This window comes from Eschrichtius robustus, chromosome 13 (genome assembly GCF_028021215.1).
Source record: "Eschrichtius robustus isolate mEscRob2 chromosome 13, mEscRob2.pri, whole genome shotgun sequence".
NCBI lineage: Eukaryota > Metazoa > Chordata > Mammalia > Artiodactyla > Eschrichtiidae > Eschrichtius > Eschrichtius robustus.
In genome coordinates this window covers 98,915,686-98,943,462 of record NC_090836.1, presented here as the reverse complement: position 1 = coordinate 98,943,462, position 27,777 = coordinate 98,915,686, and the positions used below count along the sequence as shown (strand labels likewise).

Here is a 27,777-nt window from a genome sequence, read left to right as displayed (position 1 = left end):
CTTCCCTGCCTTGCCTCAGCTGGGCCTTCCCTCTGGGGTCCCACCATCCACACCTGCCTCTCCAGGAAGAGCCCGATGGTCCGGATGCTGCCAGATCGAAGTCACCTGTTTGCTCTTCTGGTTCCTCTGCGAGGACTGTGAGTCCTAGAGGGCAGGACTGTTATTTCGCACAGACTCCCTAACGTCCAACACGGCGTGTGTTGAGTGAGTCGAATGAATGACACGATAAGTGAATGAAGGGGCTGCATATGAGGCCGGCCTGTCCCCGTGGCCTCCAGTGAGTTTCCCAGGCAAACCTCAAGCAAATAACCCTAACCTGCTTACACTCCACCCAGCAGAGAAGATCAAGGGCAGGTAGAGGTTGGGAGCTATGAATCCAGAAAGCCCCAGGCCTTGCCACAGGGCACTGCTGAAGGCCAAGTAAATCCCATCCCTCCCTCACCTCAGGCCACCCTGTTGATGATCCCAGAAAACTGTTCCTGCACCTCAGTTCCGCTGCGTGAGGACACCTCTGGGCTTCTCGTCAGACTTTTCTGCAGAGGACGGGAGGGATGGGATTTAATATTAGCTAACATTTACCACCTGCCAGGGATTTGCGAAAGGCTTTCTATGTATAATTTCATTTAATCCTCACATTCCCACTGTACAGTTGGGAAAAGTGAAACACAGAGAAGTTTAGCAACTTGTGAGGATGCAGTTTCAGAAAGTGTCAGGGCTGGGATTTGATCGTAGGTTGTCTCCCTCCACTATGATTTGAATTTAGGATAAACAGTGGGCCTTTCTTGGCTCACTGGCTTGCAGGGGCCATGGGCTACCTGGTGATAAGCTGGTCGTCCTTCCCTCTCAGTGCGGTTGAGAAGCAGAATCTGAGGGAAACTGCAGAAGTGACCTTGTTACCACAGTAACAGCCCTGTCACTGCAACTGGGATTTTGCAGGCAGGATATCAGCCATACCAGCACGTGCCTCGCCTGAGAAGTTCAGGCAGCACCAAAGTGGCTGCACCTGTTAGGGTTCCAGGGCGGTGAGTGGCGCAAGCCACAGAGGTGGGCCCAGGGGTGAGGGGCCCTATTATATTGTGTCAGACTGAGGCAACTTCCAAACTATAAAACATGCAGGACAGTGCCCATCGTGGAATAATTGCTTTTCTACTCAAAAACCTTCAGTGGCTCCAAATAATCTGCTGTGATTTACCCCTTTGGGATGAATAGGATGTGGACAGGCCATAATGTGTTTTCTCACCATTAAAAACAAACATCTAGGGAATTCCCTGGCAGTCCAGTGGTTAGGACTTGGCGCTTTCACTGACGTGGGCCGAGGTTCAATCCTTGCTTGGGGAACTTAGATCCTGCAAGCGTGGCCAAAAAATAAAAAAGAAAATAAAAAGCCATCTAGATTCTAGCTCTGCAATTCCTCTCCCATCTGGGCTTGTTTCTCACCCCCGCACCCCATGGACCCAGCACAGACCTACTTTAATTTTCACCTTGACCGCTGTGATAATTTCTCCCTTATTCTCCCACTACAAGCATCCATTTGCTCAACATGTCTTTCTTAGCTGGAGGCTGTGCTTGGAGCTGGGGACGACAAAGAGTAGGCCCACTCCTGCCTCCTGGAGCTGGTGGTCCAGCAGGAAGTGCACGCAACACCAGCCATTGTCAAAACCCAGTCATGCTGAGTGTAAAGATACGGGGAGCTCAGGTGTTCCTGAAATGCTCAGACGGACAAAGGTGAGCTAGGGGAGGCATGGGGTGAAGGGCAGAGAGGTGAGAAGCTTGAGGGCTGGGCAGGGCCGGAGCCCAGAGGGCATCATACACATTACACTGCAGGCAATGGATGCGGGGTCCACTGAGGGCAAGAGGGAGAGGCAACAACTTTGTCCAATTTCTTTTTTTTTTTTGGCCGCACCATGTGGTGTGCGGGATCTTAGTTCCCTGACTAGGGATCGAACCTGTGCCCCTGCAGTGGAAGCATGGAGTCCTACCACTGGAACGCCAGGGAAGTCTCAACTTTGTCCAAGTTCTAACCTGATTACCCCACCATGGGCTCACCAGGATAGCCCTGGGACCCGATAGCAATTTCAGCCTTGGTCTCCCTTGTAAAAAGGGGGGACTGGGTGAGATAGTCTTTCAAACCTTTGAACAATTTTAAACCCTAGAGAAAGGTCAGATTTGCAACACAGAAAGTTTTCTCAGGCTGGAGAGAGGCTACCCCAGGCCTCTCTCTCTGCTTCTCCCTAATCCATCCTAGGATACCTGAGGTTACAATAAAGGGCCCACACCCCCTCCCCATTAACTTGGAATGATGGACTTTTTATTTTTCAAAATAAATTAGAAGTTTAATATATAATGGAATAGAGCTTTAAAATGTCAAGTCACTATAACACTAGGGATACTTTAATAGGAGGTAACTGAAAAAAAAAATCTTGGCCCTACCTTGGAACATTACAACCACAGTGAAAATGGATGAACTATATCTGAATAGACCAACCAGGAATGAGCTCTAAAACATAGTTGAATCAAAGAAGGTTTCAGGGGCTTCCCTGGTGGCGCAGTGGTTGAGAGTCTGCCTGCCAGTGCAGGGGACACGGGTTCGAGCCCTGGTCTGGGAAGATCCCACATGCCGCGGAGCAGCTAGGCCCGTGAGCCACAACTACTGAGCCTGCGCGTCTGGAGCCTGTGCTCTGCAACAAGAGAGGCCGTGATAGTGAGAGGCCCGCGCACCGCGATGAAGAGTGGCCCCCGCTTGCCACAACTAGAGAAAGCCCTCACACAGAAACGAAGACCCAATACAGCCATAAATAAATAAAATAAATTAAAAAAAAAAAGTAAAAACTTAATATTTGAGGCCAAAGTAAAAAAATTACATTTAAAAAAAAAAAAAAAAAAAAGAAGGTTTCAGGAGGGCCTGTAGGGTATGAACCCATATGTTTTTTTTGTTTTTGGCTGCGTTGTTTGTTTTTGTTTTGTTTTTGGCTGCGTTGGGTCTTCGTTGCAGTGCACGGGCTTCTCATTGCGGTGGCTTCTCTTGTTGCAGAGCACGGGCTCTAGGCGTGTGGGCTTCAGTAGTTGTGGCACATGGGCTTAGTAGTTGTGGCTCGCGGGCTCTAGAGCGCAGGCTCAGTAGTTGTGGTGCACGGGCTTAGTTGGTCCGTGGCATGTGGGATCTTCCCGGACCAGGGATCGAACCCGTGTTCCGTGCATTGGCAGGTGGACTCTTAACCACTGCGCCACCAGGGAAGTCCAATCCCATATGTTAAAGGTCTCATTTTTTTTTCAACTGTAAAATGAGGATATAAAATACCGGGACCTTACAAGTTAGTTGTGAGGATTAAATGAGTTTATCCTCCTATGACAGGAACAACGCCTGTAACTTGGTAATCACTCAATAGATGTTAGGCATTCTTACTGTTCTTAAAATTATTTTGGAAACCGTTGGAAGTGTGTATTCCACAATCATAACAGTGGTTGGTGACCCAGACATTATAAGCAAGTAAACACTCACACAAACATGTAATTGTTAATTATGATAAATGCAAAGCAGGAAAACGGACCTGAGGCACAAGCGTGGGAGTCAGCAAGCAAAGGGGAGGATACAGGCTTTGCGGTCTCCTACCCAGACCACGGGAATTCAGTATTCAGGAATTAGGGTAAATGAGACTTCATGCTGAAGGGAGAAAGGTTACTAAAAAGAAGCTGAGAATTACACATTATTGGGTGGAGTCTCTGCTTCTTCAGAAAAGAGTGGATGGAATTGTCCCCAAAATGCAAGTTGCATAGTGTCATTTCTAGGCTTAAAACCCCTCAGTGGCTCTCTGTCCTGGGGATAAAGACCCAATTCCATGTTTTCCACCAAAATTGGGCCCCACATCCCCCCCCACCTCCCCGCCATTCCTCTGATATCTGGCCTTAGCTGCCTAGCTTTTCCCACCCGAGAGTGGTCCAGGAATATTCCTTCGGCCCAGACAGCTCGTCCTCAGCTGTTTTGTTTTACTTGCCATTCCTGCTTCCCCCTGCAACTGCCTCCCTGAATGTCTCCAGGGCCTGGCACATAGGAGACCCTGGACAGACACATGCTGAATTTCCATGTCCCGGCCATCTGGCCCATCCACAATGCCCCTTGAGTGACCTGCTCCCTCTCACCTGTTTCCTGAAAGACTTTCTCGCTCACATGCCTCCATTCACCTCACTAATACCCGAATAACGTTTGGCTCCAGATGGAGGCTCCCTCTTCTGAGAAGCCCTCCCTGACCACCCCTCTGGGCTTCCACACTGTGCTATAATTTTCCCCTCCTATTGTCACACTGCCGTCAGTACCTCTGTTCCTCCTGGAGCTTAGATTCCAGCGGAAGGAGACAGAAAACGCAAAAACAAACAGGAAAAAATATGTAGTGCTATGGGGAGAAGGAAGGAAGCAGTGTGGGAAGAGGGGTGGCAGTTTGGGGTCGGGTGGTCAGGGGAGTTCTCGCGAGAAGACCTGCAGGAGGAGAGGGACTGGGGAGCCAAAGCAGACATCTAGAGGAAGAGCAGTCCAGGCCAGTGCGGAGACCCTGCCTCAAGAGGTACAGCCAATGTGACTGGAGCTGAGTGAGCGAGGGGCAGAGAGGAGGAGAAGGGGGCCCGGAGTATGTAGACTCTGAGACCTTTGTAAGGCCTTGGGCTTGTACTCGGAGTGAGGTGGGAAACTTTGCAGGGCTGTAGGCTCAGGAGGGGCAGGATCTGACTTAAAGGAACGAGCATTCATTGCACCTGCCCTGGCCAGGCTGAGTGAGTCCTGAGGACAGAGAGAAAAACAGCCCCCCAGGGGCTCCCAGGGCAGTGGGGTGGCCCCCAACCAATTAGAAGAGCCCCTCCCACCAGCACGTGGATGGATTGGAACACTTTGCCTGACCTGTGTAGTGTGTTCTGATAAAGATTTATTAGATATAAGTGATTAAGACAAGTTCCCTACCAATTTCTTCTCCTTGTCTTTCTCCTTCTGTGCTTGCCTTGCTTTCTTCCAGAAACATTTATTCAAAGCCTATTATACTAGCAGCAGTACTGGATTATAACCCATAGAATAAAATATCCACAAATCCGTACTGATACAAATGAATGAATGAATAAATGAATAACTAAATAAGTAAATGCGGGGGAGGAAAGGACAGCTCTTTCTTACAGAAGGATTCCAATTAATAAATGCAGAAGGAATGAGGGAAATAGGAGCTCACCATTAGAATACCATAATAATAAGCATGGGAGGCAGGATCCACTGATAGATGCAAAAATTAGTGGGAAAAGTTTAAGGAGAAACAGAATATTTGCATTGTCTAAAAGATATTTATTAAGTACAAAAGGAAAAATAATAATTGGACAGTGGAAAAATCTGGCAGACACCATCTTAACCAAGTGATTAAGCTTCATATCTCAAGAATAAGACATCTCAACATCACTTACCCCCTGATGTACTGAAAAGAGGGCCACTTCTGTGTTATGCTTCCCCTGAAGGCATAACCTCCCTCTAATGATGAGAAAACGTGAGATTAAACCCAAGGTGAAGGACGTTCTACAAAACACCTGACCAGTACTCTTCAAAAGTGTCAAGGTCATGAAGATAAGGAAAGACTGAGGGACTGTTATGGATTAGGGGAGACTAAGGTTACATGACAAGTAGATTCGACGTGGGATCCTGGATGGGACCCTAGAAACAGGGTGGGGTGGGGGAACACTGATGGAAAAATTGGTGAAATCTGAATAAACTCTGTAGTCTAATTAATTGTATTGTCCCGATGTTATTTTCTTGGTTTTGATCATTGTACTGTGGTTATGTAAGATGTTAACCTGAGAGGAAGCTGGGTAAGAGGAGATACGGGAACTCTCGGTGCTATTTTTGCAACTTTTCTGTAAGTCTATAATTATTTCAAAATAAAAAGTGAAAAGAGAGGACTTCCCTGGTGGCACAGTGGTTAAGAATCCGCCTGCCAATGCAGGGGACATGGGTTCGAGCAATGGTCCCAGAAGAGCCCACATGCCGCAGAGCAACTAAGCCCGTACGCCACAACTACTGAAGCCCCCGAGTGTCAGTGCTCCCCAACAAGAGAAGCCACCGCAATGAGAAGCCCACGCACCGCAACGAAGAGTAGCCCCCCCTGGCTGCAACTAGAGAAAGCCCGTGCGCAGCAACGAAGACCCAAGGCAGCCAAAACTAACTAACTAACTAACTAAAAGAAAAGAAAAAAAAATTAAAAAAAAAAGTAAAAACACCTGCAATCTACAACCTAGAGATAACAACTATTAACATTTTGTAGTTTACCAGTGTCAATATTTTAAAAAAATATGTGTATGTGCCTGTGTATTTTACTAAATACAATGTATTTACTAAATATACAATGTATAATCCTTTAGCAACCTGTTTCTATCATATATTGCCATACCAGTAAATAACCGACCAGTGGATACTTTTTAAGTCTTTTACACCCTGGGTGCTGCAGATGCAGAGTTAAGCCTGATTTCCCACCTCCAAGGGAGACTGCGATCTAAGGGAGTGAGCAAACTCACCCCTGTGACTCAGTTTGCCCCTCTCTACAATGGGAGTGCCCTTTCTGCCTCCCAGCTGTACAGTTTCAAGGACAGAATATTCACTCCGCTGCCCAGGCCTCCCTTCCAAGGGAGACCTGGACTTGATTCTAGGCAGGGAACAACTGCCAGGATCCATCCCAGTGGCCTCCAGGCCTCTGAAGGACAGTGTCCCTTGCATAGTAGGCACTTAAATTAATATATTCCCTAGCTCCACTTCAGCGGCCGGGGCCTCAATGAATTATCACTACTTTATTGTCCTTCGCATGTTTCTCTGGGCAGCGTCCCTGCCTTCCAGGCTGCAGCAGGGATTCCTCCGGGGCCCAGACCGCCCCCTCCCTGGCCCGTGGCTGCAATGTGGTTTGCAGTCGCCTTTCTAGCTTCCCTGGCGGACCCCGGGCTCCTCAGTCCCCCAGCGCCCGGCAGAGGGTCCCGCCCAGAGGAAGCTCTCATAAATGTGTGTTGACTAAACAGGAAAAGAAAAGCCATCGGCGTGCAGGACCAAGAGGGCGTGTGTTTAATCAAACTCCAAACCCCAATACCAACTCCTCAGCGACGCTTTACAAAACGAAGCGCCGAGAAGTTGAGGATTAGTTGGCCGAACTGTTCCCCCCTTTCCTTGGGAGGCTCAGGAGGAAGGATGAAGGGGGAGGGAGGGGTGTTGGTTCCGGACAGGAGGAGCGGGACCAGGAAGAAGGGCCCCTTCGTCCAGCCACTGTGCTCCGCTCCGTGAGTCCCTGGGGTTGAGAAAGGGGGAGGAAGCCCCGGGCGGGTGTCTGGGGCTGGCGTCTCCCGTGTGGCAATCGTGATTGCTCCAGAGCCAGCACTCCCCCTCGCCCACACTTCCTCCCAATCTTCCCGCCCCTTGGCCCTGGGCCCGCACCCCGGCCTCCCTCCTTCGGGCTTGTTTATCTACCTGGCCAGGTGCAGGGTGCTGTGAGGTGTGTACTCCTTTGGCCTCGCTCAGCCTGGGGGCCAGGGCTATAGCGTGGGAAGCTGTTTTGTTTCTGCTGTAAACGAGGGACATCAGTTCAGATGGTCTCCCCTTTAGTAGAGCTAATGAGTTGCTGGGGAGAGGGAGCCCCCTTGATCAGTTTACAAAGCCAGGGGGACACGTTGCCCAGACCTTAGGACCTGAGCTCCTCGTGGCAGGATCCAGACCCACCTCTGTGAGGGTCCCCAGTCGGCTGTACAAGGCGTGGACTTTCAGCGGGGAGGGGTGGAGGAGGCTTGGGAAATATTTACTGAATGAATGAATGAATGAATGAACCATGTTAAGTACAGCTGCAGTGACCACAGGGCAAAGTAGAAAAGAGCAAGAATTCCAAAGTCAAGCAGACAGGCCTGGGTTCCAATCCGTTCTCTGCCAAGTATAACTGTGTGACTTGGGATAGCTGTCTAAAAAGTTTTGTGCCCCAGGTTCCTGTAAAATGGAAGCAAAAACATTTTACCTTCTTTATGAGATTTGTGTGGCATCTTTGTAGAGTATGTGGCACATAATAGGCTTAATAAACAGTTACTATTGTTGTTAGTATTGTTTACTAATTCGAGAAATGTGCATCAAGCACCTACTATGTGCCGGGTGCTTCTAGGTACTTGGAGTTCACTGAACAAAACACAGGACTCTTCTCCTCACGGGGTTTGCATTCAGGCAGAGGAGAGACAATAATACAGAGTGAAGTAAGCCAGAAAGAGAAAAACAAATATCATATATTAATGCATATATGTGTAATCTATAAAAATAGTACAGATAAACCTATTTCCAGGGCAGGGATAGAGACACAGAGGTAGAGAACAGACATGTGGACACAGCGGGGGAAGGGGAGGGTGGGACGAATTGGGAGATTAGGGTTGAAATATATACACTACCATGCGTAGAATAGATAGCTAGTGGGAACATGTTATGAAGCACAGGAAGCTCAGCTCGGTGCTCTGTGTTGACCTAGATGGGTGGGATGGGGGGTGTCCAAGAGGGAGGGGATATAGGTACACATATAGCTGATTCACTTCATTGTACAGTAGAAACTAACACAACATTGTAAAGCAATTATACGCCAGTGAAAAATTTTTTTAAAAAATACAATTGATTTTTGTAAAAACAACAACAACAACAGCAACAAATGAGTAAATGAAGCCGCATGTTGGAAAGTGATAAAAGCCAAGGGGAAAAAAAAGCAGAAAAGTATGGGGAATGAGGAGTGCAGGGGGTGGGGTTGGATTGTCATTTTAAATAGGGTGACAGAGTGGGCCTCATTGAGAAGGTGGCGTTTCAGTGAAGAATTTAGGTGAGGGAGACAGATGTGCCAGTATCTCAAGGAAGAGTATTTGCACAGGAGGCACATGCCCGAGCAAAGCTCCCCAGGTGAACCGTGCCTGGTTTGGCTGGGGGCGGAGTGGCGTGGAGGCAGTGAGCAGGGAGATGACGTCAGAGGTCAGGCGGCCAGATCCCATGGGGTAGTGCGGGCCATGGTGAACTTGGTTTTTACTCCAGGTGGAAAGGGGCCACTGCAGGGTTTTGAGCAGAAGAACAACGTGATCTGACTCACATTTTAAAAGAATAACCTGGGCAGCCAGGTTGAGCATAGACTGAACGGGGTGAGGGGTGAGTTTGGGAGAACAGGTGCAGAGGTCCCGGCGGGGCAGTGGTGGCGGTGAGAAGTCGTCGGATTCTGTATTTTGAAAGTGGGGCCAGCTTGGTTTCCTGAGGGTTTGGATCTGGAGTGTAAGAAAGAGAGGAGACCCGGATGACAGCAGTGCTGAGCCTGAACTAGCAGAAAGAATCAGGTGCCACCAACTGAGATGGCCAAGGCTGCAAGTGAACCGGGTTTGGGGAGGAGATCCAGAGTTCAATTTGGATGTATTAAGATCTAGATGCCAGACATGTGCACAAAGATATCTAACAGGCTGCTGATGTAAAACAGAGTTGTTAGTGCTGCTATGACTATTCTCCTCCACTTTCACACCCAGTCCTCACGCCAGCCAGTGAGGAAGGCAGGCCAGGGATTATTTCCCCAGCTTGACAGAATGGAAATCCTATAGAGTGTATACCCAACAGAATTGAAAACAGGTATTCAAACAAATACTGGTACATGAATGCTCACAGCAGCACTATTCACAGTCGTCAAAAGGTGGAGATAACTCACATGTCCATCAGTAGATGAATAGATGTGTAAAATGGGGGATACTCATACAATGGGATATTAGTCAGGCATAAAAAGGGATGAAGGACCAATACACGCTACAAAGTGGATAAACCTCAAAAACATTAAATGAAAGAAGCCAGTTGCAAAAGACTACATATTATGATTCCATTGATATGAAATATCCGGAATAGTTAAATCTATAGAGACAGAGCAGATTAGTAGTTGCCAGGGATTGAGGGGAGGAGGAAATAGGGAATGATTACTTAATGGGCACAGGGTCTCCTTTGGAAGTGATGAAAATAGTTTGGAATTAATAGGAGTGGGCTTCCCTGGTGGTGCAGTGGTTGAGAGTCTGCCTGCCGATGCAGGGAACACGGGTTCGGGCCCTGGTCTGGGAGGATCCCACATGCTGCAGAGCAACTGAGCCCGTGAGCCACAGCTGCTGAGCCTGCACGTCTGGAGCCTGTGCTCCGCAGCAGGAGAGGCTGCGATGGTGAGAGGCCCGCGCACCGCGATGAGGAGTGGCCCCCGCTTGCCGCAACTGCAGAGAGCCCTCGCACAGAAACGAAGACCCAACACAGCCAAAAATAAAATAAATAAATAAATAAATAATTAAAAAAAAAAAAAATAGGGGTGATGGGGCTTCCCTGGTGGTGCAGTGGTTGAGAATCTGCCTGCCGATGCAGGGGACACGGGTTCGAGCCCTGGTCTGGGAGGATCCCACATGCCGCGGAGCAACTAGGCCTGTGAGCCACAACTACTGAGCCTGCGCGTCTGGAGCCTGTGCTCCGCAACAAGAGAGGCCGCGACAGTGAGAGGCCCGCGCACCGCGATGAGGAGTGGCCCCCGCTTGCCGCAACTAGAGAAAGCCCTCGCACAGAAACGAAGACCGAACACAGCCATAAATAAATAAATAAATAAATAAAATTAAAAGGAAAAAAAAGGATTCCTGATGAATAAAAATAAAAAATAAAAAAATAGGGGTGATGGTTGTACAACATTGAAAATGCACTAAATGCCACTGAATTATATGCTTTAAAACGTTTACATTTATGTTATGTGAATTTTATCCCAATGGAAAAAAAAACCCTTTATGAAGAACCTAATGCCAGGCTTATGGCACCCTGCACCATGCAGTGACTCCCACTGCTATTTTCCCGGAAGCCTGTGAAGGACTCTCACCAGTTCCCCATCTCCTTTCTGAGTAAAGTAGCCCAGTGAAGCAAAGGAATGTATCCCCTGCAAGGTCAGTTTAGGGCAACTGGATTTTGCAAACTCCAAACCAGGGTATTTGGTCTGACAAGCATGGGATTCACATCTGAAATCAGCCCTGCCCTGGAAAACCTGTGGCTGGGGGTTGCTGGTGTCCCAGGGAAGCTGTACTTCCAGGTCTGTTCCGGTTGGGGAGGAAGGAGCAGGAACTTCTCAGAGCTGCCCTATTTAACCCTTCAGGGTCAATGCTCCTGAGCTGGAAGGGACTTTGTGGATCATCTATGAGGAAATGGAAACTCCAGAAAGATAAATACCTTCTCCCAAGTACCCCAGCCAGTAAACGGCTGAGCTGGGACTAGGAGGAAGGGAACCATCGTGGATATAGCACCTACTCCATGAGCAGGAGCCTCAGGGACATTACCTCAACCACTCTGGCAAACAGCTCGTGGCAGCTCCATCTGCAGATGAGATTCAGGGAGGTTTAGGGACCAGGCTGACATCATGCATCTATTAAGAGGCAGGGCTGGCAGCTGAATATAGGTCTACCTGACTCTTAAAACCTGTAATTTTTGCTAGGCCTTTATCTGTCTTCACATGTGTATCCCCAATACGGAGGAAATGAATGAATGAACCAAGCTCTTTCCAGTCTCCCACACCTCCATCCAGATTCACCCTGATCAGAGTTAACAGACGCTCTGGGGCTATCCCATGGTTGCCATGGTAACTGAACTTTTAGAACTTTTAGAAATAGCAGCTGCAGGCAATCCAGGACAAAACCAGTGAACCCTTCTTTTGCTGCACTAGTTAAGGCTTTTCTGTCTAAGCTGACAAAGGTTAACACAAAGCAGCAAAGAGGAGAGATTCCTTAACATACCTTATTGTTCTTGACCATCCTTGTTGACCAAGGACCCTTTGTTTGCCCCACCACTGCCACCTTCACCACACATCCATGGTTTAAAAAATGGTATCTAAAAAAAAAAAAAAAAAAAAAAAAAAGGTATCTACTGAGGACATCTCCCTGTAAGTGGTAATGAAATTGTAACCCCGCTCTTTACACATCAACAGTTACAGAGCTACCACCGGAGCTTCAGATCAGCAGGAGACAACCACCATCCCCCCACAGGGTTGATAGCATTTTAGCCCAAAGTCAGAAACTTGACAGTTTTATTAAGTAGTGCATGCCTGTAAGGGTTTGGACTTTTTGAAATATGGAAAATAGCTTCTTGAAGCCATTCCAAACAAAATAAGAAGTGAGAATGAGGAAATAACCACAGCTACAAAGAACCTTAAAAGAGTTGTGATTATTTTGTAAATGAGAAAGCCTGAACTAAACAGGTGGTTTTCTAGGAAACCATAAATTACCAAAATCAATCCTTGGAGACCACTAAATTTTAAACAGACCAAGTATCACATAAGAAAATGAAAATGTTATTAAAGAGGTATTCTCCCACACACAAAGGGGAAAAAAACTAGCAAGTCCAAACAAGACTACAGGTGAATTCAACCAAAACTTTGAAGAGTGATGAATAAAAATGCCATTCAAATGGTTCAAAACCCTAGAAATTATAATAAGAAAGCCGCTACATTTATTGAGTCCCCATGTGGCAGATACAGTTCTGAGTGTTGTATTCATTTAATTCTCACAATAATCCTGTTGAGACGATAAATTATTGTTCTTATTTTAGAGATGAAAAAACTCATAAATAAATAGTTCAGGGTGACACAATTAGTAAGTGGCCGATCCAAATTTGAACCTAGTGAGTTTAGTTCCAGAATTCACTTTTTTTATTATTATTTTTAATATTTATTTATTTATTTATTTATGGCTGCATTGGGTCTTTGTTGCTGCGCGCGGGCTTTCTCTAGTTTGGCGAGCAGGCGCTACTCTTCGTTGCGGTGCGCGGGCTTCTCATTGCGGTGGGTTCTCTTGTTGCGGAGCACGGGGTCTAGGTGCACCAGCTTCAGTAGTTGTGGCATGCGGGCTCAGTAGTTGTGGCACACAGGCTTAGTTGCTTTGCGGTATGTGGGATCTTCCCGGACCAGGGCTCAAACCCATGTCCGCTGCATTGGCAGGCGGATTCTTAACCACTGCGCCACCAGGGGAGTCCCCAGAATTCACTCTCTTAACCACTATGCCGGGTCAACTCTTCCAAATTCCTTTTATGAATATTACATATCAATACCCAAATCTGTCAATGATAGCACAAGAGAGGAACACTACAGACTATCTCATTTATGAATATAACAGCAAAAATTGTAAACCTAATATTAGCAAATAAAATCCAGCCGCACAAACAAAAATTACATACTACAACTGAGCAGGGCATACCAGGAAAACAGGGTGGTTCAATATTAGGAACACCATTAATATTATTCACCATATTGACAAATCATTGGAGAAAAACTGCATGATGATTATGACATAGATGTTGAAAAGGTATTTTAAAAATTCAAAAATCCATTCTTGATTTAAAAAGAAAATCCCTTAAGAATTGGAAGGGAAGGATGCATCCTTAAAATACAGTTACACCCCCCACACACATACATATATACCTCAAGCCAGAAAGCCAACTTGTAAGAATACAATATTAAAAGACTTCTTGGGGCTTCCCTGGTGGCGCAGTGGTTAAGAATCTGCCTGCCAATGCAGGGCACACGGGTTCGAGCCCTGGTCTGGGAGGATCCCACATGCCGCGGAGCGACTGGGCCCGTGAGTCACAACTGCTGAGCCTGCGCGTCTGGAGCCTGTGCTCCGCAACAAGAGAGGCCGCGATAGTGAGAGGCCCGCGCACCGCGATGAAGAGTGGCCCCCGCTCTCCGCAACTGGAGAAAGCCCTCGCACAGAGACGAGGACCCAACACAGCCAAAAATAAAATATAAATACATTTATATAAAAAAAAAAAAGACTTCTCGGGCTTCCCTGGTGGCGCAGTGGTTGAGAATCCACCTGCCAATGCAGGGGACACGGGTTCGAGCTCTGGTCTGGGAAGATCCCACATGCCGCGGAGCGACTAGGCCCGTGAGCCACAGCTACTGAGCCTGCGCGTCTGGAGCCTGTGCTCCGCAACAAGAGAGGCCGCGATAGTGAGAGGCCCGCGCACCGCGATGAAGAGTGGCCCCCGCTCGCCGCAACTAGAGAAAGCCCTCGCACAGAAACGAAGACCCAACACAGCCAAAAATAAATAAATAAAAATAAAAAAATAAAAGACTTCTCATTAAAGTCAGGACAAAAAAAGGATATCCACTACCATCACATTTTTTAAAATTTATTTTTATTTATTATTTATTTATTCTGGCTGCACTGGGTCTTCGTTGCAGCGCGGGCTTCTTTAGTTGAGGCTCGTGGGCTTAGCTTGCGGTATGTGGGATCTTAGTTCCCTGACCAGGGATCGAACCCTGGCCTCCTGCATTGGGAGCGTGGAGTCTTAACCACTGAACCACCAGGGAAGTCCCTACCATCACTTTTATTTATAATTGTTCCAGAGGCACTTACCAATGTAATTAAACAAATGAAGAGGAATAAAGATTTAAAAAGTGATATAATTATTATTTACAGGTGATGTGATACAATTATATTTTAGAAAACCTACAAAATTCAACTAAAAAATTGTAGCACAAAGAGAATTCAGTAATGCATCTAGGTACAAATTTCATATACAAAAATCAATAGCCTTACTAAATATGAAAAAGATTGTTTTGAAAATATAATGGAAGACTTACATTTTGGCCCAGCAATCCCTCCTCTGAGAATTTATCTTACCAACATACTTGTGCATTCATTCATTCATTCATTTATTCATTCATTCATTTATTCTGCAATTATTACTGAATGCTTACTTATTCAGTATCAGATTCTTTTCTGAGTGCCAAGAATACAAATAAATGAACAAGCTGACAAAAACAAAACAAAACAAACAACAACAAACCCTTATAATCTGGTGGTAGGAAACAGATAATAAGTATAATTTTATTTTTAAATTTTTAAAAGCATTTACTTATTTATTTATTTGGCTGAGCCGGGTCTTAGTTGTGGCACATGGGATCTTCATTGCCGCGTGCGGGATCTTTAGTTGTGGCATGCGGGATCTAGTTCCCGGACCAGGGATCAAACCTGGGCCCCCTGCATTGGGAGCACAGAGTCTTAACTACTGGACCATCAGGGAAGTCCCAATAAACATAATTTTAAAAGTAAATGATACAGTGTGTTAGAAGATGATGATTGCTATCAGGATAGGGAAATTGGGAGCACTGGGTGGTCACGATGGACCTCCTGGAGAAGGAAGGAGGTAAGGGGCTGAGCCATGTGAAGATGGGCAGGGGCCAGGCACAAGTTCCTGGGGTGGTATTGAGCCTGGTGTGTGCACACAAAATGAGTCATGTGTGTAACAGCAAAAGAGTCAAAGAATAAGTTATTCATCTATAGGGAACCATTTAAGCAAAGGTACATCTACCAAAGTCTAAGGAAACTCTCTGTGATGTGAGATGGGAAGATCTCCAGGATATATTGTTTAGTGGAAAAAAGCAAGGAGCAGAATAGATTATAAGGTATGCTAGCTTTGTGTACCCAAAGGAGGTAAATCAATATTAGAAAGGTGTCAATTCTTTTTCAAATAATTTATAAATTTAATATGGGCTCCCCCAAAAGGAATCAGAAAAGCTAGTTTTTAAGAGCTAAGAACATTCTTTAAAAAGAGAGTAAGGAGGGGGGCTAGCCCAACCAGATATTAAAACATATTGTAAAACTATGGTAATTAAGATATTGGGTTGACCAAAAAGTTCGTTCAGGTTTTTCCATAAAATGTTACAGAAAAACCCAAACGAACTTTTTGGCCAACCCAATACTTTTGTATGGGAACATGAGTAGAGATCAACAGAATACAATAGAATATCCAGAAACAGATCCAAATACACACAGGAGATAATTATGTAATAAATTGTCCTGGGAATGTTGAATAGCTTTTCAGAAACAAATATATTTGTATCCTTCCTGCATTAGTTACACTAAAATAAGCTGCAAAAGGCTCAAAGATATAAATCTAAAATGTGAAACCATAGGAGTACTGGATTAAAAAAAATTTATAATCTTGCAGTGGGATGGGCTTGCTTAAGCATGACTCAAAACTCAGAACTCATCAATTCTGACCGCAATAAAAGTTTTAAAATTTTCCATGGAAAAAATAGCAAAACCAAAAGACAACAAACCAAGCAATAATTTATGCAACACATGTAACAGACAAATTTCTGTAACATAAAAACAACTCCTATATATCAAAATGCAAAAGTCTATGATCCTATAGAAAAACAGTCCCCGGATATGAACAAAGAGTTCACAGAAATGGAAATTAACTTGGCCCTTATATATATATATTCTTTTTTTTAAAATTTTTATTCATTTATTTATTTATTTTTGGCTGCATTGGGTCTTCGTTGCTGCACGCGGGCTTTCTCTAGTTGCGGTGAGCGGGGCTACTCTTCATTTCTGTGAGTGGGCTTCTCAATGCGGTGGCTTCTCCTGTTCTGGAGCACAGGCTCTAGGTGCATGGGCTTCAGTTGAATAGTGCTGATCTAGATTGACACAAGTTCTCCCTTCAGCTGCTAAGTCACTGAGCTACAGGGCCTGGAGGACTGGTCCTTCTGTATCCACCAGGACCACTGTGGGAGCCACCCGGCCTCAGCCTTCTGAGGCCCAGGCACGGATGCTCATCCCACCGTGCCTGTTATCCTCGGTCACTGCCCCAAATATCAGCTCTTTTGGCCATTTCTTTTCTCCACACCGCTCTGTTAATTCCCCTCTTGTTTTAACAAGCCTCTGCTCTCCACCTTCTGAAACCTTTTTCCTTGGTTCTTTGGAAAGCTGATTCTTGGGCAAGAAAATCACCTACACTCTCACTCTTCTACCGGCACAGCCTAGGGTTTACTCTGGGGCCCAGCAGGTAAAGAAAACACGTGAAGCGTGAAGGTCAAGGGGTGAATGCCCGTGCCCGCACTGTGTGGTGAGAACTGGGCAAGCTGGAGAGTTCCTGTGCCCTGACCCAGCTCCAGGCTGACTGTTGGCACGTGGGAATGTGGACCCAATAGGGCCAGACCTTCAGATGGCTCAAGAGAGGCCAGAAACCCTCATATACCCATGGCGGGAATGTAAAGTGGTACAGCTCTGCCGAAACCATTTGGCAGTTCCTTAGGAAGTTAAACATAGTGTTACCATATGACCCAGCAATTCCACTCCTAGGTATATACCCCAGAGAACTGAAAATGGTTCACACAGAAACTTGGACATGAATGTTCATAGCAGCAACATTATGTCCAAGAAGTGGAAACAACCTGAAAGTCCATCAAGGGATGAATATATGAACAACATGTGGTCTAGTCATACAAAGGAATATCATTCAGCCATAAGGACAAATGAAGTACTGACACGTGCTACAACATGGATGAACCTTGAAAACATGCTGAGTGAAACAAGCCAGACACAAAAGGCCACTAATTGTATGATTCCGTTCATATGAAATGTTCAGAATAGGTAAGTCCATAGAGACAGAAAATAGATGAGTGGTTTCCAGGGGCTGAGCGAGAAGGGAGAATGGGGAGTGAGTGCTAATGGTACAGGCTTTCTTTCAGAGATGATGAAAATGTTCCAGAATTAGATAATGGTGATGATTATACACCTTTACAGATATACTCAAAACCACTGCATTGCACACATTAAAATGGTGAATTTTATGGTATGGGAATGATATCTCAGAAACAAAGAGAAAGAGGCCAGCAGTCTGGCTCTTTGTGAGAAACCTGATATTTTTCATATTGACTTAATTTTTGAGCAAGCAAAGCAAAGTAAGCTTTGGCCTGTAGGCTACCAGTTCAGAACCTCTGAACAGAAATCACGCTCTCCTCTGAGGTCACCCCTTCCTAGCACCCCTCCCTCGCTCAGCGGTTCCTTTTTCCCCCCTTCCTGGCTCCTCTTGCACCCGCCCCAAGGCTTCTTCCAGACCTTCGTCCTTTCCTGCCTCCTCTGTCTCTATCTCTCAGCTGTGCTCATTCACTGACAGCTCACTTTCTATCTTCCTCTCTCCCCCAGTCCCTTCTTTGTTCTTTTTTAAAAAATATTTATTTATTTGCCGTGCCGGGTCTTAGTGGCAGCACGCAGGACTTTTGTTGCCGCGTGCGGGGTCTTTTGTTGCACGTCCGGGATATTTAGTTGCGGTATATGTGCTCTTAGCTGCAGCAGTTGGGATCTAGTTCCCTGACCAGGGATCAGACCCGGGCCCCTGCATTGGGAGCGCAGAGTTTTAGCCACTGGACCACCAGGGAAGTCCCCCTCCTTTGTTCTGCTCTCTTCGAGTCCACATCTGAGACCCTCCCTACTTTCCAGCTGTTTGTTCGTTGCTCGAACTTCCTGTTCTTTGACTCAAGCCTGTCTTTGACTCCACTCCTGTCCTTACCTCCTTCCCCTCTCTCACCGATTCCACAATTCCCCACCTTGGCCACTCTCTTGACAACATTCTGACTTCTCTCGACCTGTCTCTCTGTTGTACCTGCCTGGAAGCCCCAACTCTGGGTCAGTCTGATTGCCCTTCCTCTCCCGGGGAGCACCTGGACCCTGAGCTCTGCTGAAGAAAATCACAGCACCACAGAGTCTGGTGCCATCAATTCATGGACGGTGACATAACCGGGCCCACAAATACCGTACCCCAACGACGCTGTCCTCCTCATCAGCTCACCCTGCCACCCTCTACAGTGGCTATTGAAAACCCTCACCACTCCCCCCAAACCTCTGACCTCACCTTCTATTCCACACAGAACCTGGAGGCCTTCAGACAGGAACTCTCCCATCATCCGGCCACCGATGCATGGATTTGACAGGTATTTAAGAGGTTAAGTTGATGGAGATTGGCGGTAAGTTGTATAGATGAGGGAGAAGGGAGATCAAAGGAGACACCCATGGGGAGCTCCCTGGTGGCCTGGTGGTTATGATTCTGGGCTTTCACTGCCGTGGCCTGGGTTCAACCCCTGGTCAGGGAACTGAGATCCAGCAAGCCGTGTGGCACGGCGTGGCCAAAAAAAAAAAAAAGGAGAGAGAGAGAGACGCCCATGTTTCTTACCGGAGCCTAGATGGATGTGGTGCCGTTTATGACATGGGGAAGACTTCACAGGAAGGGGCAGAGGAAGAAGGACAGACCCTGAACCAGAAAGCAGGAGGGAAATCTGGGGAGTTTGGCATCACAGATGTCAAGGCAGATACCAAAACTGAAGTTACAGAACATGCGATGGGCTGAGAGCAAACCTTTGCCACGTATATAACAGATTCGTCATGGAAAATATAGAGACTCTTGAAAGAAACAGGAATGACAAACAACCCAATAGAAAAGTGGGCAACTGATATGAAAGGGCGATTTGCAGAAGAAAGGATCCAAATTTCCAGTAAACATATGAAAAGATGTTCAATGTCCCTAGAATTAGAAGAATGTAAATGTTATGGGTTGAATTGTGTCCACTCCCCCTGCCCCCAAACATGCTGAAGTCCTAACCTCCAGTACCTCGGAATGTGAACTTATTTGGAAATAAGGTTGTCACAGATGTAATTAGTTAAGATGAGGTCATACTGGAAGTGGGGTGGCCCCTAATCCAATATGACTAGTGGCCTCCTTATAAGAAGAGGGCCATGTGACAACCGAGACCCAGGGAGAATGCCCTGTGGGGACAGAGAATCAGAGTGATACACCAAAGACTGACAGGCACCGCCAGAAGTTAGGAAGAGGCCAGGAAGAATCGTCCCCTACATCCCCTAGGTTTCAGAGGGAGCACCGCTCTGTTGACGCCTCGATTTCAGACTTCTTGTCTCCTGAACCATGAGACAATACATTTCTGTTTTTTTTTTTTAAGCCACTAGGTTTCTGGTACCTGGTTACAACAGCCCTAGAAACTAATACAGTAAATTAAAATAACACTGAAATGCTTTCTTATTTTTCCCATCAGCTTGGACAAACAAGAACAAAAAAGATGATAACATCCAGTGCTGTCAAGGACATGAGACAATTCCGCCCATGACTGCCCACTGGAGTGGAATTTAGTGATGCTTCATGGGAGGGCCTTTGGCAGTAAACCATCAAATAAAAATGAAAAGGCCCATGACCTAGAACTTGGCAATTCCTATTCTTTCTGTCCCTGGAGAAATACACGTGTTCACAAAAGAGTCGCGTGTAAGAATGTTCTTTGCAGGAGTTCCCTGGCTGTTCAGTGGTTAGGACTCCGAGCGCTTTCACTGCCGGGGGCCCAGGTTCAATCTCTGGTGCAGGAACTAAAGTCCCGCAAGCCGTGTGGCCAAAAAAAAAATGTCCTTTGCAGTACTGTTGTAATGGCACACCCATCCTGTCCATTGGTAGAGAATGCTTACATAAACTTGTCTCTTCTCAGGGAGGATTCGCTGTGAAGTTAATGAAGCTTAAGCTTCAGGGCCCCTCACTTGCAGCAGCCCAGGAGAGAATCTAGCAATTTCTCAATGTAACTTTGTAATATTTTTCTTAAAGAGGTTTCCCCCAAATGCATAAGCTTCAGGACCCAAAAAACTTGAACCTGCCCCATCATACTATATAATGCATGGCAACAGTTAAAAAGAGATGTGGGGCTTCCCTGGTGGCGCAGTGGTTGAGAATCTGCCTGCCAATGCAGGGGACACGGGTTCGAGCCCTGGTCTGGGAAGATCCCACATGCCACGGAGCAACTAGGCCCGTGAGCCACAATTACTGAGCCTGCGCGTCTGGAGCCTGTGCTCTGCAACAAGAGAGGCAGCGATAGTGAGAGGCCCGCGCACCGCGATGAAGAGTGGTCCCCACTTGCTGCAACTAGAGAAAGCCCTTGCACAGAAACGAAGACCCAACACAGCCATAAATAAATTAAAAAAAAAAAAAAAAAAAAAAGATGCGGCATGGGCTTCCCTGGTGGCGCAGTGGTTAAGAATCTGCCTGCCAATGCAGGGGACACGGGTTCGATCCCTGGTCCTGGAAGATCCCACATGCCACGGAGCAACTAAGCCCGTGCACCACAACTGCTGAGCCTGTGCTCTAGGGCCCGCGAGCCACAACTACTGAGCCCACGTGCCACAACTACTGAAGCCCGTGCACCTAGAGCCTGTGCTCTGCAATGAGAGAAGCCACTGCAACGAGAAGCCCGCGCACCACAACAAAGAGTAGCCCCTGCTCGCCGCAACTAGAGAAAGCCCACGTGCAGCAACGAAGATCCAAAGCAGCGAAAAATGAATAAATAAATAAATTTTTAAAAAAATGAGAGATGAGGCAGACAACAAGAGAGTGGAGGGTTTCACCAAGTGCAGGTCTGAATTCTTACAGAGAAGGACTGAAAGTGGCAAGTTGGTTTGTTATTGGAAGTTCCTGTTGACCTGGGTGGGCAGTTTCAGTGGAATGATGGGTAAGAAATGGCAGACTGCTAGGAGGGATGGTGACAAAGTGGGGACTGTGAATGTGGACAGTCCTTTCAAGAAATCTGGCTGTGAGGAGAGATGAGCTGCAGGAGGAAGTTTCATGAGGGAGGAAGAGGCTTGAGCCACTGTGTTGAGGAAAAAGAACCAGGTAGGCCTGAACCTTGAGGTTAACAGCAATTCTGAAAATATTTGTCATGTGGTTGCCTAGCCTCCAAACACTCTTCCAATTTGGGGCATTATCTCAAGCCCCATCTCCTATCACAGGAGCAGAAATGGATCAGACATCACCCCCTTCCACCCACCCAGAGCAGCTAGCCAAATTTTTTGAAATATTTGATTTCTACTACCGCTTGCTTCAACTAGAATTTCATAAAAGTTGGTATTTGATCTGACACAGTTTTGTATGGCACACTTGCATGGGCTTATTTTTTGTGGGTTTAGTACGAACCCCCATCTTGTGCTCTGCCATTCAGGAACCCAGAGTCCTGAAAGTCTGAGGCTTCCTGGGCAGATCCCTTTCCACTGTGAGATAATCCACCAAATAGGAGGATTCTTATAACACTCAACACTTTGAGATTTTGGCTCCCTGTGTAAGAGGTAAAATGATTGAGACTTCGTGCAAGTCTAAGCTTACCTTTGACTAACTGTGTGCCTTTAGGCAAGACTCTTAAATGCTCTAAGCCCCAATATCCTCATTTGTAAAGGGGGATAACTGTACTTCTACTGATGAGTACATCCTACTGATGATCTGGGAGACCTGAGACTGAAGAAAGAGTCCAAAATGGTTCTTGTGAACAAGTTGTTATGTTTTATTCCTTGGACCTCAGAAATGGGGACTGAGAGAAGATCAGGGCCTGTGGCCAGGTCAGCCAGTTTTGGAGGCCAGTGCCTGATGAGCTGGGCGAGTGTGAAGAGCCCTGCCCAGTCAAGGCAGTGACTCCACCAGCCGCCCTAGCTTCTCTGGAGGACAGGTTAAATGCAAGACTTACACAGAGACTCGGGCAGCAGAGTGACACAGAAACCCAGAGATGCACAGAGATTAAAGCCAAAAGTAGAAGTCTGCTGCAGTGGAAGCTTTGAGCATGCAGAACTCATGAAGTAGTAAAGGCGGAGAGGCGGTAGGTGGTAGTAGCTGCAGACGCTATTGGTGCCCTGCCCCGCAGCCCCTCCGTCCTTCTTAATTTACCTGCGGGTACAGGACATGCTTTTCTGCATGCACTTTTTAAAAAAATAATTAATTAATTAATTGATTAATTTTTGGCTGTGTTGGGTCTTCGTTGCTGCCCGCGGGCTTTCTCTAGTTGCGGCGAGCAGGGGCTACTCTTCGTTGTGGTGCACAGGCTTCTCATTGTGGTGGCTTCTCTTGTTGCGGAGCACGGGCTCTAGGTGTCGGGCTTCAGTAGTTGTGGTACGTGGGCTCTAGAGCACAGGCTCAGTAGTTGTGGTGCACGGGCTTAGCTGATCCGTGGCATGTGGGCTCTTCCTGGAGCAGGGCTCAAACCCGTGTCCCCTGCACTGGCAGGCAGATTCTTAACCACTCTGCCACCAGGGAAGGCCCTGCATGCACTTTTTACCTCTAGTATTCTCAGGGCTCTGCTTCTCAGCTTGAGGGTTTTTTTCTGGAGATGTGGGGACTTGCTCAGCCCTTTGTGCTGGGCACCCCAGAAGGGCCAGAGATTTGAAACCTCTAGGGCAGTGGGCGTCAGCGGATAAACCCCCCAGGAGCACAGCGCTGTGCTGAGTTCTGCAACGCTCCTCCCGGTGAGACTGGGCCCCAGCTGCCCACAGAGGCTTTCCTCACTTCCTTCTCCCTTTCACTTTCTGTCTCACTTTCCCTTTCCCTTGCTGTGCTTCTGGGAATCTGCTCCAAAATAAGCTATCAAGTTCTTGTCTCAGGGTCTTCTTTGGGGGAATGTGAATTTAGATAGTAGCACTAGAAGAGAGAAGCAAAATGGAAGATCTACTTCAGGTGCTGAGAAGCAGTGGACACTTGCTCAGAGACAACCAGATGACGGCCTATTGAGACATTCTGGTCTCCCCAGGCTGACTGTGCAGATGAGGATGGTTTCCCATTAGACAAATTTCCCAGTGTGTCTGAGGGAACCTGAGTGTGTCCCTGGTCCTTCCAGCCTGAAGGCACATAACCAGCCTTCCCCTAAGGATAGTTGTCGTTTGTTAAGCACCTACTATGTGCCAAGCTCTGCACCAGGCACTTCACTTTCATTATCTCTCATTCTCATGACAACTTGCAAGGGGGGTAATATCCTCTTATAACAAACAAAGCAGTGTGGTACTGGCATGAAGACAGACACGTAGACCAATGGATTAGAATAGAGCACCCAGAAAGAAATCTTCACATATATGGTCAAAAGATTTTTGAGAAGAGTGCCAAGACTATTCAACGGGGAAAGGACAGTCTCTGCAACAAATAGTGTTGGGAAAACCGGATATCCACAAAAAATTATGTTGTGCCTTTACCTTATACTATATACAAAAATTAACTCAATGTAGATCAAAGAGCTAAATCTAAGAGCTAAAGCTATAAAACTCTTAGAGGAAAAAATAAGAGCAAATATCCATGACCTTGGATTTGACAATGGTTTCTTAAATATGACACCAAAAGCATAGGCAATGACATTTTTTTAAAAAAGATAAATTAGACTTCACCAAAATTTAAAACTTCTGTGCATTAAGGGACATTATCAAGAGTGAAAAGACAGCTCACAGAAAGGGAGCAAGTTTTTGAAAATCGTATATCTAACAAGCATTTAATATCCAGTTTATAAAAAGAACTCCTACAACTCTTCACCAAACAACCCAACTGAAATGGGTTGGGGGGGGCACTTCCCTGGTGGCGCAGTGGTTAAGAATCCGCCTGCCTATGCAGGGGACAGGGGTTCGAGCCCTGGTCTGGGAAGATCCCACATGCCGTGGAGCAACTAAGCCCGTGCGCCACAACTACTGAGCTTGTGCGCCCCACAACCACTGAAGCCCGTGCGCCTAGAGCCTGTGCTCCACAAAGAAGAGTAGCCCTTGCTCGTGCAACTAGAGAAAGCCCACACGCAGCAATGAAGACCCAACGCAGCCAAAATAAATAAATAAATAAAGTTATTAAAACAAAAATGGGTGAGAATTCCCTGGCGGTCCAGTGGTTAAGACTCTACACTTTCACTGCCGAGGGCACGGGTTCAGTCCCTGGGTGGGGAACTAAGACCCCCCAAGCCACGTGGTGTGGCCAAAAAAAAGAAAAAAAAATGCGTAAAGGATTTGAATAGACATTTTGCCAAGGAAGACATACAAATAGCTAATAAGCACATGAAAATATGCTCAACATCATTAGTCGTTAAAGAAATGTAAATCAAAACTACTATTGCTTCACACCCCCTAGAATAGCTATTATTTTTAAAAAATGGAAGATAATAAGTGTTGACAAGGATATTGCTATGGATCCAGTTGTGTCTCTCCCCCATCCCTCATTCATAGTTGAAGCCATAGCCCCCAATGTGACTGTATTTGGATATAGGCTGAGGGAATTTTTTGTAAATATTTATTTATTTGGTTGTGTTGGGTCTTAGTTGTGGCACTTGGGATCTTTGTTGCGGCATGCAGGATCTTTAATTGTGGCTTGCGGGCTCAGTAGTTGCAGAGCACGGGCTTAGTTGTCCCACAGCCTGTGGGATCTTAGTTCCCCGACCAGGGATCGAACCCGCGTCCTCTGCATTGGAAGGCAGATTCTTAACCACTGGACCACCAGGGAAGTCCCATAAGGGAGTTACAGTCAAATGAGGTAATAATGATGGGACCCTTATCCAACAGATTTGGTGCCCTTTTAAGAAAAGGAAGAGAAACTCTACTCAGTGCTCCCTGGTGAGTAGAAGGAAATCGAAAAAAGAGGGGATATATGTATATGTATAGCTGATTCACTTTGCTGTACAGCAGAAACTAACACAACATTGTAAAGCAACTATACTCCAATAAAAATTAATTTAAAAAAAACATAAAGAGGAAGAGAGACCAGAGTTCTCTTTCACTTTCTCTCCCTAAGTTCATGCACCAAAGAAAGGACATAGCCGGAAAGTGGTTATCTACAAGCCAGACAGAGAGCTCTCACCAGAAAGCAAATTTGCCAGAACTTTGATCTTGGACTTTGCAACCTACAGACCTGTGAGTCATACATTTCTGTTGTTGAGGCTGCCGAGTTTGTGGTATTTTGTTATAGCAGCCTGAGTGGACTAATACAGATGTAGAGAAATTAGAGTGCATTGTTAGTGAGAATGCAAAATAGTGCACTGCTGTGGAAGACAATTTGGCAATTCCTCAAAAAGCTAAAATTTAACATGTGATCCAGCAATTCCACTCCTAGGTATTTACCCAAAGGAACTGAAAGACGGGTCTCAAAGAGATATTTGTACACATCATGTGCATTGCAGCAGTAGTCACGATAGCCAAAAGATGGAAAAAAACCAAGCATCCATCAGCAGGTGAATGCATAAACACAATGCGGAATGTACATACAATGGAATATTATTCAGCGAAAAAAGGAATGAAATTCTGATATGTGCTACAGTATGGATGAACCTTTAAAACTTTGTGCTAATGAAGTCAGTCAGACACAAAAGGACACATATTGTATGATTCCACTCATATGAGGTACCTAGAATAGGCAAACTCATAGAGACAGGAAGTAGAACAGAAGTTACCAGGGGCAGGAGGGAGGAAGGAGTGGGGAGTTACTGTTTAATGGGTAGAATTTCTGTTTGGGATGATGAAAAATTTTTGGAAATAGTTGGTGATGGTTATACTATGTTTGAGTGCACTTAATGCCACTAAATTGTACCCTTAAAGTGGTAAATTTTATGTCATGTATATTTTATTGCCATTTTCAAAAACTTGTAAAAAACAAAAACAAACAACAACAAAAGCATGGGAAAAAACCCAAGTGTCCTTCAACAGGTGAATGAATAAGAAAACTGTGGTACCTCCATGTGATGAAATGGATACAATGGAACAAACTATTCACACACATGATAACTTGGATTAATCACAGAGGTATTATGTTAAATTAAAGAAGCCAGTCTTAGGCTTCCCTGGTGGCGCAGTGGTTGAGAATCTGCCTGCCAATGCAGGGGACACGGGTTCAAGCCCTGGTCCGGGAAGATCCCACATGCCACGGAGCAACTAAGCCTGTGCACCACAACTACTGAGCCTGCGCTCTAGAGCCCACGAGCCACAACTACTGAGCCCGCGTGCCACAACTACTGAAGCCCGCACACCTAGAGCCCATGCTCTGCAACAAGAGAAGCCACTGCAATGAGAAGCCCGCGCACCGCAACAAAGAGTAGCCCCCGCTCACCGCAGCTAGAGAAAGCCCGTGCGCAGCAACGAAGACCCAACGCAGCCAAGAATAAATAAATAAATTTATTAAAAAAAAAAAAAAAGCCAGTCTTGAAAGGTGACATACTGTATGACTCCATTATATGACATTCTTGAAAAGACAACACTGTGCGGATGGAGAACAAGTCAGTGGTCCTCAGGGATTAGAGGCGGGGGAAAGAGAGAGCGCGAGGGAGGTTTTGGGGGCAATGGATTGTGGTGATTACACTAATCTGTATATACATTAAGATTCATAAAGCTATTCACCAAGATGTTTTAAAAAGTTGAGTTCATTGTATGATAATTTTTTTAAAAATGAGTGACTCAGATCAAGTGACCTGTCCAAGGTCACATGACTCCTCGGTGGTGGGCTGGGATGTGGACCCAGGTTTATCTCCTTCCAAGGTTGCCTCCCCTCCACGGGCCCAGGCTGCCTCTCCAAGGGCTAGTGTGAGGGAGACATGAGATAATGGAGTGAAAGCCCTTTGTAAATGGTTAAGGGCTACACAAATGTCAGCCCTCCTTATCCATCAGGGAACATGGCTGTTCCTCCAAGCCCCAACTTAATGAACAGCATTATTATTATTGATTTGTACATTCAACTCTGACCTTCAATATATTAAGAACTGAGCTTCTAAAAAAACAAAGCAAACAAACAAAAAACAACAGGTGGCATCTTCACTCCTTCCCTAAAGGTCATGTCTCTAGAAGAGAAAAGAGCGTAAAAGAGGAATATCTGGCCACAGTTTAAAATAAAAAGACTGCCTACTCTGGGTCGTGGATGACAGCATTGCAGGGTGGGCAGGCCTCTGCAAGTGTGAGGTGGAAACATCATCACCAAAGACCAAGAGAGGGTGAGCTGAATCCCCTGGGTGCAGGTAGGGGGAGGGTTCAGTGTCAACTGTGGGCCCAGGGAAGTGCACACTAGTTTTTGCGTCAGACCAACCTCAATTAAAAATTTGTCTCTGCCATGATTCCCTACAGTGAGAACTTACACAGTCATTTAAGCTCTCTGAGTCTCATTTTCCTGATGTGTAACGTGGTCCAGAGCAGCACTAATCTCAA

General features: G+C 46.2%; 1 protein-coding gene across 1 annotated transcript in view; it reads right to left on the bottom strand.

The window, feature by feature from the left end:
- RBX1 (ring-box 1) overlaps positions 1 to 27,777 on the bottom strand; it is a 61,933-nt gene that overhangs the window by 13,794 nt on the left and 20,362 nt on the right. The window contains exon 5 of the mRNA XM_068560571.1: positions 11,779 to 11,872. Within this exon, the coding sequence (XP_068416672.1) occupies positions 11,779 to 11,872 (94 nt within the window). The remainder of the gene's footprint in view (positions 1 to 11,778; positions 11,873 to 27,777) is intronic.